Source organism: Trichosurus vulpecula, chromosome 4 (genome assembly GCF_011100635.1).
Source record: "Trichosurus vulpecula isolate mTriVul1 chromosome 4, mTriVul1.pri, whole genome shotgun sequence".
Classification (NCBI taxonomy): domain Eukaryota; kingdom Metazoa; phylum Chordata; class Mammalia; order Diprotodontia; family Phalangeridae; genus Trichosurus; species Trichosurus vulpecula.
In genome coordinates, this window is record NC_050576.1 from 102,283,094 (window position 1) to 102,300,030 (window position 16,937).

At 46.3% G+C, this 16,937-nt stretch overlaps 1 protein-coding gene across 1 annotated transcript in view; it reads left to right on the top strand.

The window, feature by feature from the left end:
• The window catches only part of NAV1 (neuron navigator 1), a 226,190-nt gene that overhangs the window by 187,001 nt on the left and 22,252 nt on the right, over positions 1-16,937 (top strand). Inside the window, exons 6-14 of the mRNA XM_036753792.1 lie at positions 4,144-4,282; positions 6,170-6,467; positions 7,216-7,906; positions 8,893-9,336; positions 9,932-9,973; positions 11,779-11,927; positions 14,596-14,766; positions 15,847-15,899; positions 16,900-16,923. Of these exons, the coding sequence (XP_036609687.1) occupies positions 4,144-4,282; positions 6,170-6,467; positions 7,216-7,906; positions 8,893-9,336; positions 9,932-9,973; positions 11,779-11,927; positions 14,596-14,766; positions 15,847-15,899; positions 16,900-16,923 (2,011 nt within the window). The remainder of the gene's footprint in view (positions 1-4,143; positions 4,283-6,169; positions 6,468-7,215; positions 7,907-8,892; positions 9,337-9,931; positions 9,974-11,778; positions 11,928-14,595; positions 14,767-15,846; positions 15,900-16,899; positions 16,924-16,937) is intronic.

Below are 16,937 nucleotides of genomic sequence, written 5' to 3' on the forward strand. Positions count from 1 at the left end.
GGAGGTTATATATTTCTTTTGTGTTTGATGGCCAAGGATCAGCTCTTGCCCTGGGACGCATAATGGGATCATTGAGCCAATCTCGCTTCCTCCCCAGATCCCCTCAATCTCCTTATTCTGTAAAATGGGGAGAGTAACATCCTGGCCGGGGGTAAGTAGAAGATTTATCTTCAGTATGAGCTCAGAAGAAAGGTCAATCATAGCTGCCTAATAATTATATTTCATAGTGACAAAGTATAAATAGCAATGAATTAAGCACACTCTATTCCTCATGCCTTCTTTTGCACTTTCTCTCTCTCACTCTCTTTTTCAAAGTGTTTGGATAAATCACTACAGAGCATCCAAGCCAAATGTCCAAACCACCCACTCTCCTATTCCCAGCAACTGAGTTAAAATGAGACCAGATGAAATCTGGGCCAAACACTCCAATGACTTGCGTGTCTGATTATTATTCCATGATATGAAACTTAAAATAAATCAAAAAAGAAAAATTTGCCAGACACTAGCTAATTCACAAAAACATTTTCAACCTCCCGAGTCCTTGTACTCACGCAAGCTGAGACACAGCAGTACTGCTGCCCGCATGCTTAAGGACCCAAAGATGAACTTTAACAGAAGGACTCTCTCTCTCCCTCTCTCTCTCTCTCTCTCTCTCTCTCTCTCTCTCTCTCTCTCTTCATTCTCTTCTCTCTCCCATCTCTCCTCTCTCTTTTTTCTCTCTCCTTTTTTCTCTTACTTTCTCTCCCCTCTTCTCTTGTCTTCTCTCTCCTCTCTTCCCTCCCTTTACCTCTTTTCTCCCCTCCTCTCATCTCCTCTATCTCTTCATATATATATATATATATATATATATATATATATATATACATATATATATGTATATATATACATATATATACGTATATATATGTATATATATATACATATATATATATTCTAGTTCTAGTTCTGTTGCCGCATTACCTTAGCCAAGTCATGCCTAACTTTCTGTAAAATGGTAGATGGAAGTCTGTTTAGACCATGCAATCTCTCAGAGACTTCTCCAGCTTTAACATTCTAAGGTTTTTGAGTCAAGTCTAAGAACAAGAGAGGGTGGCTGAAATGAAGGGCTTAAAAAGGTGAGAAAAAGTTAGAGACCCAGAACAAATTAGCAGCTTAGAAATGAGACAATACTGGAGATTTTCAAGAAATCCTCCTTCAGCTTCCCTGAGGATGAAACAAGAGAAAATTGGTATAAATGGAAGAGAGAGCTCTTTAGATTAGGCAGAAGGTGGAACTTTCTGACCATATGACATGTTGAGCCCAGAAATGAATTTCCCCCAGTAAAAGACAATCATTTTTAAAGTAGAATTGTTGCAATTCGGATCTCCTCTAGGTTGGACTATCGCAATAATTCCCTAAATTGTTTCCCTGCTTCCAGTCTCTCCCTCTGCACTCCATCTTCCACACAGCTGTCAGAGTGATATTCCTAAGCACAGATCTGATCATGCCACTCTTCATCCCTGCTCTACAAACTTCAGTAGCTCCCTGGTTCAACATTTAAAGCCCTTCAGGATCTGGCTCAAGCCTACCCTTCCAGACTTAGGTCACCTATCATTCCTCTTCTCATACTCTCTGTCCTAAGCAAACTGCTATCACCTGCTTTTTCTTATACTTGACATTTCATCTCCTACCTCCACGCCTTGACATTATTCCTGGAATGTTCTCTGTCCTCACCTGTACCTTTGGGAATACCTATCTTCTTTCCGGACTCTCATGTGAGGTCTTTCCTGATTCATCCCAGCTGAGGGATGAATTTTTTTATTATCTTTCCTGATCTATAATTTACCTTTCCCTGATATTACTTTTTTACATATTTTATATTGACCTACTGTGTACATGCTGTTTCCCCCCTGAGTAGAATATAAGCTCTTTAAAGAAGTTCTATCTCATTCTTGGTTTTATTCCTCCAGCGCCTGGTATGTAATAGACACTTAATGTTCAATTGAATTGGCTCCAAGTTTAATGGTCTTGACACTATACATGGAGATAAAATGAGATTATTGGTACATGAAGCAGGGTCTCTTTATAATTATATATGGATTCACACACGCATGAGATATATAACAGCAGCCTCCCTTTGACAGCCTAGGCCTGTTATTCCAAGCAATTGGCCAAGAAGTTAAATGACTCTGTACATACTCAGCCCCTACCTCTGTTTGGCCTTCATGTGCCCCCAGCAGTTAACTTCTCAGCCGTACCATGAGTCTGATTCATTTAACGTTGAATGACAGCAGAGCATAGGGACTGTCTGGAGATATAAAGTGACCCCTGCAAGGGCCTGCTTAATATGACTAAAGACTGGAAACAGAGCAGAGGGGAGAGGTGGGGAAGTAATGGGGGGAAAAGGTCAGGAAGGAGCCCAGTGGAAAGTCCAGTTCCAACCATTTGTTGTTGGAAAGCGTAACAAGGAGCAAAACATGCCTGAAGGACAGAGGGGAGGGAAGTCTCCTGGCTGGGGAGAGGAAGAAGAAAGATAAAGATAAATGGGAGGAAAAAAGATAAATGGGGAGACTGCGAACAGAGAGAAATTGCATGATTTATATGAAACTTGAATATAGCTGCTAATAGCGCCAAAAATGTATCTATTTTAAAAAATGTTCCTTTCTGTTTTGGAGATAGATTATTTTGTCACCCCCTACCCTACTCCCTTCCTTACCCCCAAAAAGTTAGAAGTTAGCTCCATTTGCAGAAGAGAGATAAGGAGATTACTTTCTATGACTTCAGTGTTTTCTATTATTAACAATCTGAATGCATGGATTGGAAGAGGACTAGCCCAATAAATATGCAAAGGCAATGTGCTTTCTTAGCTGTGTGACCTGATAAAAGGGAAACTCACAGAAACAGCTTTCTTATCTCTAAAATGGGATAATATCTTCTCTACCTACTCACAAGTTCATTGCATTAGTGCTATTGGTAAATCTTAGAGCAGTGTACTAATGTGATTTATTATTAATAATGATCAGGCTGATTAAATATCTAAATGGGGGCAGTGGTGGTAGTAGAGAGAATAAGCAATTTATTAAGCACCTACTATGTGCCGGGCATTTGCTTTGCAAATATTATCTCATTTGATCCTCACAACAACCCTGGGAGGTAGGTGTTATTATGACCCCTATTTTACAGTTGAAGAAACTGAGGCAGGCAGAGGTTGACTTAAAGGAGAAAAGGCAGTTGAAAGGAGAACTCTTAATCTAGAGTAAAAAGGTTTAATCTTGGAACCAATTGCTGGGGGACAAAGAAAGGAAAAAACACATGAAAGAGAATAATTGTCCCCTAACCTTATTTATACTTAAGCTCTGAACAACTTGTTAAATTTTTGTTTTCTATTATGTGGTCCTGGCCTTAGACAGGAATAAAAAAAATAGATGATTTATTAAGTGCTTAAAATGTACTAGGCAATGTGTTAAAATAATGCCAGAAAGCACGAGACTTCCTGCCCTCAAGGAGCGTATATTCTAATTGGGGGAAGACCACATGTAAGAACAGAGCTGGAAAGGGTGGGGAGAGCAGGTAAAAATGTCCAGGAAGTGACAGGAAGCCTGGTTCCAGGCAAGTTATGGTGAAATATCTCCTATCCAATCCCAGAATCCCCCAGGCAGAGTATAAAGTTTTGTTTTGGGGAGGGCGGGGGAGGCTGGATCTGAGGATGATAGAGTGAAGACAGCAGGAAATGACTTTAATGTCTAAAATGTCGTTAGTATCTGAAGTGACTAATTTGAGCCATTAGACTGAAGGGCTTCCCCAGCACCAGGGAAGAGTCAGCATAAGCCAGAAGCAGACTTCGATTTGGGGGAACAGTATCCCCTTTAAAATGACATCTTGGAAATCCTGCCCTGGAAATTACACAAGCTGGTGATCAGTTGTAGCAATGCAGGGCCAGGTATAGATTCTTGGCCATACTCTGAGATTGGACCTTTTACAGGAGAACCCTGAATTATAAACAGATTAAAGCTTTATTCTCAGTCATTGGTGGTATTAGGCCTTACCCTGTAGCCCTCTCCTTCCAGATGGTGCTTTACAGTGAATCTTTCCTCTAATGACAAGCCATTCCTCCAGAGGTCTGCTTCTGTCTTAACCTCCTGGCCTTTCTCTCTTGTCCTACAGCTGGGATGAGAGCAGCAGTATCAGCAGTGGGCTCAGCGATGCCTCGGACAACCTCAGTTCTGAAGAATTCAATGCCAGCTCCTCACTCAACTCCCTCCCCACCACCCCTACTGCTTCTCGAAGGAACTCAACTGTAGTGGTAAGTGAGTCTGAAAAATGTCCAACTAGAGTGACTCTGACCCACAGTCCTGGAGAAGGTCGTGCCATCTTTGCAGGCCAGGTCTTCCACGGATATACAAATACCGACCCGTTTCCTTGTGCCCCGAAGCACATTCCTCAGCAAGTCAGGGAGACCACATCCACTAAACCTTCCCCTAAACCATCCGATGTGGCTAGAGTTAGAAGCCCCCCGCCCCTACTTTCAGGAGTTCCATGAATTTAGGGGTGATAGACATGAGCAGTCAGGACTAGGGTGAGGAAAGAGGTGGCCCAAACCTCTCTTTATTTAACCCTTATGTTCCACAAGTATTCAAACACGTCCACAACAGAACTCGCCAGATTTCTACCCAAACCCAGCCCTTTTCTGAGCGATTTCCTTCTACTTTCAAGGGAAACACTATCTTCCCAGTTACCCAGGTTTGAAACTGTCATGTCATCTATGATTCATCCTTCCCCTTCACTCTACGTAACCAATTAGTTGCAAAAGCTTGTTTCCATCTCCATAGTATCTCCTGGATATGTCCCCTTCTCTCCACTCACACAGCCACCACCCTAGTTCAGGTGCTCATCACCTCTCCCCTGGACCAATGCTGTGGCCTCTTAATTGGTCTCCCTGCCTCATGTCTCTCCCCATTCCAAACCATCCTCTATGCCGCTGCAAAGCCACTTTCCTAAAGCATCGTTTTTAACATGCCATCCCTCTACTATGGGTTCCCTAATACCTCCAGAGTCAAAGCCTTTCACAACCTGACCCTGTCCTGCCTTGCCAGCATTCTTACGCGTTACTCCCCTCCTCTCACTCTACAATCCAGCTTCACTGATCTCCTGGCTGTTCCCCACACACGACATTCCATCTCTTCCCTCTGGCTATCCCACATGCCTGGAATGCCCTCCCTCCTCGCCTCCACTTCCTAAAATCCTTGGCTTCGATCAGGACTCAAATCAAATGATACCTTCTGCAAGAGACTTTTCCCAGCCTGTCATGTCCCCGTGCTAGGGCCTTCTCCTTTATGGTTACCTTTCATTTATCCTGCATGGATCTTGTATGTACATGTATGTTTGTGTGTATGTTTGTGTGTGTACATGTGTGTTTGCACACCAGGTATTCTAGATAGATCAAACTGGGAGGAGAAGACCCTCAACGTTACTATTTACATTCACTCCGAGCCAGGAGGGCCTAAGAAATAACCATTAAATGGTGCTTGGACAGGGCAGGGACCAACTGTTGTCCAGTCAAGGAGCATCTCCCTGATGTCATGGTACTCTTCAAGAACGAAGGACAAGCCACACACACAATCCAGATAGATACATATATAAATAGATATTGGACTTTTGGAAAAGCAAAAATTGTCTTTGCCATAAATGAACTTATAGTCTAATGGAGAAGACAACATATCTAGGATATATACATATAAATGCACACACATATAGATATAGATATGCAGATCTATGGATATATTGATAGACAGATAGATAGATAGATAGATAGAGACAGAGTATTCCAAAAGTCTTAGCACAATTTTAAGCTCTTAAACCTTAAAATGTTTAAGCTCTTTACTTTTTGGGGTCACCCTATACATATATGTATATATACATACATATATATGTATTTCCATACCTATATGCATACACACACACACACACATATATAATCAGGCATGTTGCCTCCCCCATTAGACCATAAGCTACTTCAGGGCAAAGGCTATTTTTGCTTTTTCTTTGTATTCTTAGCTCTTAGTATAGTAACTGGTAAATGTGAAATGCTTAACACATGTTTGTCGATTGATTACAATCATCCCTTCACCTCTAAATCTGGCAAGTAATCTAGGCAAGGCCTCACTCTTTCCACCTCCCTTCCCCACCCCAGTTACGCACAGACTCAGAAAAGCGTTCACTAGTGGAAAGTGGGCTGAGCTGGTTCAGCGAATCAGAGGAAAAGGGCCCAAAGAAACTGGAATACGACAGCGGAAGCCTTAAGATGGAGCCCGGGACCTCCAAGTGGAGGCGAGAACGGCCGGAGAGCTGTGATGAGACTTCCAAGGGCGGAGAGCTAAAGAAGCCCATCAGCCTGGGACCCCCAGGGTCCCTGAAGAAGGGCAAGACCCCCCCAGTAGCTGTCACCTCACCCATCACCCACACAGCCCAGAGCGCTCTCAAAGTAGCAGGTAAGCCTGGGAAATTCGTGAGGGTAAAATAGGGCTATTCCAGCTTGGAATCTTATTTCCCTCTGCTCCTGACGCCAACCCGTGGGGTGCTCCATAAGCTTCCCAATGGGTCCTTCAGGAATCCCTTTGCTCTTCTTAGACTCTGGGATGAATTGTCACACAATCCCAGAGATGATGTACAAGGAGAGGATTGTCCCTAAAGTACTTGCTTTCTATCCTAGAGAGAACTTCAAAGGGAGAAATCAAACAGCTGAATCATGACAATTTTGTTATTTGTAGATATTCCCGGGCAGCCCCATGGATATCTTTTAGCCTTTATCAATATCTCCCTCAGGTCTGTTGTTGCCAGTTGTTTTCTTTATGTACAAGACTCTCCTTGTTAATTTGGGTTTTTTTGCTTTCCCAGAACTCTTGTTGGGTGTAGTCCCTTCTTGGCCCTCTTGCGTGGAACCCCATCCATCCTAGCTACTAGAGATGCTCCTGCCATGAAAGCAGGGTACCTAGACACTTGAAGTCTTTCCAAAACAACGCTGTAGGGGCTCCTAGGAGATTTCTAGAATTTTCCTCCTTAGGCTGAGTCTTACTTAGCATATCTGGTGCCTGCTCAAATTTAACCAGGTTCCCCAATTCTGGGTCTGTAGCAATTTGACCAGAGTCCCTTAGACCTGCACAAAGGGATAGCAAGGAGCTCAAAGAAAGGCATTAGTACTCATTCCCTAGACCCGACCTCCTCCCCACTCTCTCATAGGCAAGCCTGAAGGGAAGGCTTCAGACAAAGGCAAACTCTCAGTGAAGAATACGGGGCTGCAGCGCTCCTCCTCAGATGCTGGCCGGGACCGCCTTGCAGATGCCAAGAAGCCCCCTTCAGGCATTGCCCGACCCTCCACCTCAGGATCCTTTGGCTACAAGAAGCCTCCTCCAGCCACAGGCACAGCCACTGTCATGCAGGCAGGTGGCTCCGCCACCCTAAGTAAAATCCAGAAGTCATCAGGCATCCCCGTAAAACCAGTGAATGGGCGTAAGACCAGCCTGGATGCCTCCAACAGCACTGAGCCTGGATTCATGGCTCCTGGGGCCCGCACTAACATCCAATATCGCAGTCTGCCCCGACCGGCCAAGTCCAGCTCCATGAGTGTGACAGGCAGGGGTGGACCCCGTCCTGTGAGCAGCAGCATCGATCCTAGTCTCCTCAGTACCAAGCAAGGTGGCCTCTCAACTTCAAGGCTGAAGGAGCCTTCCAAGGTTGCTGGGGGTCGGACTACTCCAGCCCCAGTAAACCAGACTGACCGGGAAAAGGAGAAAGCCAAGGCCAAGGCAGTGGCCTTGGACCCAGACAATGTTTCCTTGAAGAGCATCGGCTCACCAGAGAGCACCCCTAAGAATCAAGGGAGCCACCCGCCAGCCACCAAGATTGCAGAGCTACCGCCAACCCCGCTCAGGTACCAGAATTCCTCTGCTCTCCTCTCCTCTGCTTTCCTCTCCTCCTCTCCTCTCCTCCTCTCCTCCTCTCCTCTCCTCTCCTCTTCTCTCTTCTCCTCTCCTTTCCTCTTCTCTTCTCCTCCCTCCTCTCCTCTCCTCCCTTCCCTCTCCTCTCCTCTGTTCCCTCTCCCCTCCTCTCCTCTCCTCTTCTCTTCTCTCCTCTCCTCTTTTCTCCTCTCCTCTCCTCTCCTCCTAGCCCTATAATGGCACATTTGTATAGCAGGACTCAAAGGTTTTTTCCGAAGCACTTTTCTCACAACAACCCTATGAGAGTTAGCTCAAGTATTATTATTTTTATTTTTAAATAATTAAATTATTTTAAAATAGATTTTTATTCATCTTTTTTTCATCACCTTGATTTCCCCCTCTATCTCTAATCCACCCTCTCCCAGAGAACCATCCTTTTACAACAAAGAAATTGGTTCGTTGATTGGTTTTGAAAAAAAGAAAAAGAGGAAGGGAAAAATCATTAAAAACCAATAAACAGATTAAAAAAAACCAACTAATGTTAAATTCAGTACTCCATACCCATGGACCCCAGCCTCTGAAAAGGAACAGGGGAATTGTCTTCTCATCTCTCATCTTTGGGACCAAGCTTGTTCTTTATAATTTAGTACAAATATTATTAACCCCATTTACAGATGAGAAAGTAGAGGCATGGAGAGATTAAATGACTTGTTCGGGGTTAGAATCAGGAATCCAACCCAGTTCTCCTGATGCTAAGCTACAACATGCTGTTCCCCATAATACATGACTTGTGCTATATTAATGTGCAGAGTATTTTATAAAAGGATTTATTTCTTCCTCTGTGTATGTGCTGGCTTCTTCCTTTGACTATCAGGGTCTATGTCTCCTCCTTCCAATATTTCACAACACTCAGTATAGGGTCTACCCACAGGGAAAAGACCCTTAGTAAATGATGTTTTCTTAACTCAATTTCCCACAGGGCCACATCCAAGAGCTTTGTTAAGCCTCCCTCTTTGGCCAACTTGGACAAGGTCAATTCCAACAGTCTGGACCTACCATCCTCCAGTGAAGTCCACGCCCCCAAGATCCAGGATCTGCATACCACAAGCTCAGCAGCGGGTGGTCCCCTCCCCACTTGCTTCACTCCCAGCCCGGCACCCATCCTCAATATTAACTCAGCCAGCTTCTCTCAGGGCCTGGAGCTTATGAGCGGCTTCAATGTCCCCAAGGAACCCCGCATGTACCCCAAGCTCTCTGGCTTGCACAGGAGTATGGAGTCACTCCAGATGCCAATGAGCCTGCCCAGTGCCTTCCCCAGTAGTACCCCTGCCCCCACCACGCCTGTACCCCCTGCTGCACCCCCAGAGGAAGAAGCAGGGGAGCTGACCTGGAGTGGGAGCCCAAGAGCCGGGCAATTGGAAAGGTAAGAAAATGCCTGGTCCCTGATCCTTTTCACTGTCACCATCCCCCACCAACTCCTTACCCACACCTCCACCCCCCCCACCCCGCTCCTCTCCCCCCCCCCCCGCCCCACTCCCACTCCCTTTATTGTCCTAGTTTCCAAAGAAGTTCTCCTAACCTAAGCTTTGCTTCCTAATTCTAGTAGAGGGTTTAGCCTTCCCAAGAGTAAAAAGACCCTCCTGGGAAATCATCCATGAACCTTCTCTGGGGCCTTTTCTCTTCTCTTTTTGTTTATGGAAATAAAGTAATTCATTGTTCTATCCAAGCTGGATGCTCTGTAAGCCTCCAGGGCCTTGCTGAGTTACCTCCCGTGAATCTCTCAGTCCGTAGTCACTAACGCTGTCTTCTGAGTTAACCCACGGAGCACTTCGCATCCTTTCTAGTCCCATATCATCCATGCACATGTCTTCTCAGTCTCAGACTGCAGCATCTTACATTTGCATCGCCCTTAGCATCTAGCCTAGTGTTATGCACACAGTAAGTGCTAAATGAATGTTTATCACATGAAATGGCACTGAATTGAATATATATGACACTCTCCCCTTTCATTCCTACAGCAATCAGCGAGATCGGAACACGCTTCCCAAGAAGGGGCTCAGGTAACCCTGGATACACTTTTCTCTTTTCTTCTCCTGCAGCCTCTTTGCCTTCATTCCTAACAGTTCCTTCCATTCACCCACCCCCATTTGCTAGCTTAGTGACCCATTGCCTAGCCTACATGATTTATGAGTCAGCCCGATATGAATTATTCTTTCCTGGTAAAAGGAAAAACATGTTTCTGCAGGAGAAATGGTGATTTGTGCATTGTGGGTGACTAATAAATGTTGATTAAATTGAATTGAGACAATAAGCACACCCCTTTCACCTCTACCGTCTGATTTTTTTTCTGGGGGAATTGTATCTCCTTCTCCCCAGACCCCAGGAAAACATTCAGCCGTCTGGTATAATTCAGATGGCCTCAAAAGGGCGTCTTCCTTGGCCAAATCCATAGTAGGCCTTCTGGTGAGCCAGTGGCTATGGCCAAAGAGTTATCTAGTCTGAGGTGGCATGGTTTGGGGGGAAGATACTGGACTTAGAAATGAGAAACATGAGCCTTGGTTTCCTCTTCCACACTTCTACTAACTAACCTCAAAGGTTGTGAGGAAAGGGACTTTGTAAACAGGGAAGGAAGGAAAGAAGGGAAGGAGAGAGGAAAGGAAGGAGAGAAAGGGAGGGAGGAAAGAAGGAAGGAAGGAATGGAGGGAGGGAGAGCAAGGGAAGAAAAGAAGGTGAGAGGAAGATGGGAAATAAGTATTAAGTTCCCACTATTACTAGGCCAGAGGTGGGGAACCTGCAGCCTTGAGGCCACATGTGGCCCTCTAGGTCCTCAAGTGTAGCCCTTTGACTGAATCCAAATTCACAGAACAAATTCCCTTAATAAAAGGATTTGTTCTGTGAAGTTTGGATTCAGTCAAAGAGCCGTACTAGCCGTACTAGCCTCCAAGCCACAGGTTCCCCACCCTTGCACTAGGTACTATGCTAAGGATTTTACAAAAAAATCATTTGATCTTCACAACCACACTTGAAAACAGGTGCTTTTATTGTCTCCACGTTACAGTTGAGAAACCTGAGGCAAATGGATCAAATGACTTGCCCAGGTCACACAGCTAGTAAGTGTCTAAAGCTAGACTTGAACTCAGGTCTCCCAGACTCCAGGCCCAGCATTCTATCCACTGTGCCATTTAGGTGCAGAACCTACTATGGGGCCCCTAGTGAAGTGTTCCTGGTTCTACCTTCTGACACTACTTAAAAATGAGTGATATTATTCCTACGACCACTAGTGAAGCGGTACATTCCACATCAGCCATGTGGCCACAATGTGATATAGGGTGAAAAAGTCTTAGGATCCAGACATGAGTTCAAGTCCTTTATCTGGCACTTGCTAGTTGTGTGAATGAGGGCAAGTCACTTAGTCTCTCAGTTTCCTTACCTGTAACATGGGGATGATAGTAGTGCCTCCCTCACAGGGCTGTCGTGAGACTCAAATGAGTTGCCATCTGTAAAGCACTTAGCAAACATTAAAGGGTCATATAAATGCTAGTGGCTGTTGCTGATTACCCCGCTTGCAGCCCGATGGCGATTCTGGGCCTCCATCCCTGCCCTGCTGTAGGGGATAGAGAACTGAACTTGGAGTCAGGACGGTTGAGATTCGGATCTTACCCCAGACACCGAGCAGCTCATCTGCAAAACAGGAGGGTTGGGACTGGATGACCTCTGAGGGCCTTTGTAGCTCTAAATCTATGATCCGTGATCCCTCTGGCAGACCTGGGCTGTCACCACTACCCATCCCTTTGTGCTCAGGCTTCCCTTCCCCTGGTCTCATTCAAAGCCCTGGCACCATTTACACCATGGCTGCTTCCTACAGGTATCAGCTGCAGTCCCAGGAGGAGACCAAGGAGCGGAGGCACTCCCATACCATTGGGGGGCTACCAGAGTCAGACGACCAGGCGGATCTGCCTTCGCCACCTGCCCTCTCCATGTCTTTGAGTGGAAAGGGCCAGCTCACCAACATAGGTCAGTGCTTTGCTTTTCTTTCTTTTTCTTTTTGGTCAACTTACTGTTGCATAGGAAGAAGCGGGGGCCATCTTTTAGATCAGGAAAGCCAGCCTCTTGGTCTTCCACCTCTGATTCAATTCATTGAGTGATGCATTAGGGATGACAGTAGGGGAGTGTCTTATGGTGCTGCTGTTTCTCCATCCCAAACACAAACCAATGGATATTGGCAAATTGCTTTGGAATCCTAAACTAGAAAGCTGCCCGATTGACACTTGGTATTCTGAGTCTTGTCTGGGACCAACATCATGCTGGGGGCACTGAGTGACAAAAACAAATACATTGAGAGTGCTGGAATCCACACCATGCTGGGGGTACTGAGCAACAAAAGAGAGTGTTCTCCTGTGTCCCTGCTGGCATCACAACCTAAGAAACAAGTGCCCCAATCTCTTTGTCCTACCAAGCCTGGCCAAAAGTAGGGCAGTAAAGTCCTTGTGAAGGTAAGGAGAAAGGAGGGCAGAATGAAGGAAAAGTTTTGAGTTTAAAGGATACAATCTGCCCCCAAGCACTAAGAAAACACCACACCCAATTCCTCAGCCTCACCAGCTGCTGGCTCTGGATGAAGGTTGCCCTCCCCTCAGGCAGAATGCTGCCTGGGACTTGTTCTGCCCTGGGTCCCACCCAGTCTTTTCTTGCCTTAATGCCCTGGGGAGGGGAAGCCAGGATATGACTTTGCTCTAAGGGAAGAAGGGAAAGAACCGAAGCAGCTGGGCACCACCACAAGGCCTAGCTCAACAAGACTGTCAGTAGGACAGGGCATGGGGCCAGGCTGTCAGGGCTGCATGTAGTGTCTGTCTGGAAACCATTACTCATTCCATTGGCGAGGAAGATAAAGGTCCAAGGGAAGGGTCTGAGACTCTGTAACATGGCACTTCCCATGGCACTAAGAATCTGCCACCAGTAAAACTGCAGAATTGGAGGTCAGCATGCACAGCACGGAAAAGACTGGAATGCTAAGAAGGGAAAGTGGTTAAGTATCATTCTTCAGATCAATAAGGGTTATTATGTAAAGGATAGGGACCAGCTGCTCCTCATTACCACAGAGGACCAAGCAAGAGGAAATAGATTTGTAGCACATGCTTAGGTACTGAGGTTAAACAGGACCGAGGGAAAGAGTTGCAAGCAATGAAAGACAAAGTGTGAAAAACCTTCATCTAAAGAGATCTTTCAATTAGTCATCAATCATTTGGCAAGCACCTATTATATACCAAGCACCGTAGCAAAAACAAAAATGAAAATCAAACAGTCCCTCTTCTCCAGGTTATGTTGGATCTGGGGAGACAACGGATGCGTATATAGATAATAAAACCAAGATCACGGGTAGGGAGGGGCAAGGCACAAGCCACAGGAGGCATCAGGAAAGTCCTCCTGGAGAAGATGGCATTTGAGCTGAGTTGTTGAAGAAACCTAGGGATTCTGCAAGGCAGAAGCGGGGAGTGAGGGCATTCCAGGCATAGGAGGCAGCCTGTAGGAAGGCAGAGAGGGTAGGTAGTGCCATGGAAGTAGGAAGGCCAGTCTGATTGGACTATAGGTATGTGAAAGGGATTGGCATGATAATAGAGCTGAAAAGATAGACTAGAGCCAGGCTGTGAAGAGTTTTAAATGCCAAAGAAAGAAGTTTGTAATTGACCTAGAGGTAATTGGAGTCTTGAGTAGAGAACTTGGTCAGTTTAGGGCTTTAGGAAAATCACTTTTGGCAGCTATGTGGAAAGTGGATTGAAGAAGGGAGAGACTTGAGGCAAGAATACACTTGGGAAGCTATTGCAGTGGTCTGGGGAAGAAATGACTAGGGCCTGAATTAGGGTGGGGAGAAGGGGAAAGATGTGAGAGATGTAGATATGTAATTGATAAGACTTGACAACTGATTGGCTGAGAGAGAATGAGGGAGTTGAGGATAGAGGAATGCATTTCTCCAATCACCGTGACTCTAGGTGGAGCCTTTGACCAATACATTTAGCACGCATCTCTGACTCAGTCTGATCATCTGTCTCCAAGCTAGGGGGACTCTGGGTAGGGAGGGTCATATTTCTTGCTACCCTAATGCTGACCTCAGTAGTAGAGGAACACAACTCCACAATGTCCCCAATTTGAGGAGACTTTGCTTCCTTTGATAATACTAAACCCTGGCACCCCACAGCTCCACCCCCTTCTCTAGCCTTCCCTATAATTCAAATCCCTTTCTTGGTCTTTGTACTTTTGGTAGTGGGTTCTTAGGTCCTCTCAAGCTGTCGGTTATGTTTCCAGGTATCAAAGTTATGATGCCACTCCCATGTTCATGGATTAATCCATGTTGCTTGGAGACACTCCCACAATAGCTGCCAGATTCCCTGGCCTGGCTTTCTCTAAAAGAGTGAAAGGGTCCAGGGTGGGGGTCCTTAGAATCAGCAACCATCTTTGCTCCCTCTCTCCAGATTGCAGTTTTATTCCACTGAGACCCGGCCTCACCATCCCAAACTCCCAACTGCACGCACATTCCCACTGGTCCATTGGCACTCTCCTGACCCTTGTCCCAGTCCCTTCTTGCCAGATGTCTCCCACACACCTGCTGCTCCTTCCCCCAAGGGATTGGAGTGCTCATGACCCTGCCTCTTCTCCCTGCCCTCCCCCTCCCTTCCCTTTATCCTTCCAGTGAGCCCCACTGCAGCCACCACGCCAAGAATCACCCGCTCCAACAGCATCCCCACCCACGAGGCGGCCTTCGAGCTATACAGCACCTCCCAAATGGGAAGCACCCTGTCCCTGGCCGAGAGACCCAAGGGGATGATTCGGTCAGGATCCTTCCGAGACCCCACGGACGACGGTGAGACTTCATGCATCGCGGTTCACGCTCATTCCAGCCCAGCTGGGGATTCCTCTCACCCACCACTTCCACCACCACCTCCACCCCCACTACCTTCTCCTTCTCCTCCTCTTCCTCCTCCTCCTCCACCTCCACCACCACCACCAAAGACACAATCCCAAAAACATCAAGTTGGGGCCATTTAGATCCCTCCCCTTGAAAAGCCCTGGTGGCCCCAGAGACCTCAGGAAATCATTTCTAAGCACTGGGACATTGGGACTGAGCATCAGCCATTGGGGAAGGGGGAGGGAAATTAAGCATGGAAGAGTTATGTGGGACCAACAAGAGGCCATTCCCAATGATCTCCCAGAAAACACACCAATTATAACATAGTAACATGGTAGGAGCTTACCTTAGCTAGAATGAGACACTGATTTGTCCCTCTCACACTAATACTTCTAGGCTTATATTTACAGAGGGGTGTATGGTCTTATTTGTGAGGGTTGGAGTCTGGAAGGTCAAAAGAATTCCTGGGCATCTGGCTCTCCCATTATTATTCATTTCCAGGATTCCCATTCCAAGAGACGTTTCTTAGAGATTTCCTTTGGTTCTTGCAATAGGAGCTCTTTCTTTCCCCTGTGTGGATCAGAGTGAATGTTCTCCACAAGATTCTTTCATCTGGCTAATCCCCAGGATTCTATGGAAGCCCCCAGAAGTGGGGGAGAGGGGACAGGCCAGACTACAGGATTGCCTCTGACCAGCTCTGATAAGAAACTCACCCTCCTCTGCAGCTCCACAGCTTTTCAGATAGGGAAGACTCATGCCTTCCCATGAAACCCTCCTCTCCCTCTCTCCCTTACAGCCAAGTGCCCCTTGGACCAGGCTGAACAAGGGGCTAACACCCTCCCGAGGTGGATTTTGGAAAGAGAGGTTGTCTCTTCACAGGACCTTGTCTTCTCAGCAGAGATCAGGGACCAGCTTTTGAACAGTTGTGTCCCCTGCCCTGTTCCCTCTCCGTTGACTCTTGATGCCATCCAGAGTCCAAGCTCCTTTCCCCTGGAAGCTCCCGTTAATTCTTTGTATTCTCTTTCTCTCTTTCAGTTCATGGTTCTGTGCTGTCGTTGGCTTCCAGTGCCTCCTCCACCTACTCTTCAGTAAGAGCATTGAGTTGTCCTTCCACATCCCCCAACCTTGAGTTACTCTGTTCTCTCTTCCCCGAAGTCCCTTATTTAGAGGTGACTTAGGAGGAGGGAAGACTTGCTTTCTCTTCGTGTATCTTGCCCAGTGGGTTTCTGGATGGGGAAGAAGGCTTAGGACTCATAGCAATCAATCATGGACCAGAATTCATGGATCCTTTTCTTATTTCTGCCACCCTAGACACCCTTGGTGTCTCAGTTTCCCCTTCTGTAAAAGAGGGAGAATCTCTTAGGGGTCTAGCTATATTGTGTGATAAGGAGAAAAGAATGAGGTGGAGTGGCCTTCCCAGACCCCTAGGTTCTAGTAGACAACAACATTCATGGCATGTTGGTTGGGTACTAAGCACAGGGAATCCAGGACTTCCAAGATTCTGAGTTCTTCCCTGCAATCCTCTTCCCTCCTCCCTGGAGGCCAATAAGGTAGAGTGTTTTCTACTGACTGCACAAGATAGATGGGAGAGGGACAAGAGGCCTGTGCTTAGGACTTAGAGGACGGAAGAAAAAGAATCCCATAACATAAATCATCAATAAAAAAGCATTTATTAAATGCTAACTTCATGCCAGGCTTTGCACAAAGTTTTAGTAATACAAAGAGGCTTTGGTGGCGATCCTCAATTTACAATTGAAGAAACCCAGGTCCTGGAAGGTTTAAGTGTCTCCAGGTGTAGTAAGCAACAGGGATGGGCTCCGAATGTAGGCTCTGAGTTTAGCCTTCTTCCCACTCCACCCCTTCCTCCAAGTGCCATTTTCTCAGTTAAGTGTGGCCTCTAGGGAAATCAGCCCTGATTTCAGTCTAGCTGGGGGGTCTGGGAAAGGCAGGGGTGTTAAATAGATTTCCAGTTCCTCCCCACTTTTGTCACGCTTCAAGTCCACCCTGCCACTGATGACCCTGCCACCTCCATTGTAACTGCTTCCTCTCTTTCTCTCCCTCTCTCCACTTCTGTGCTCCCTTCTTCAGGCTGAGGAGAGGATGCAATCTGAGGTAGGGTCCAAAGC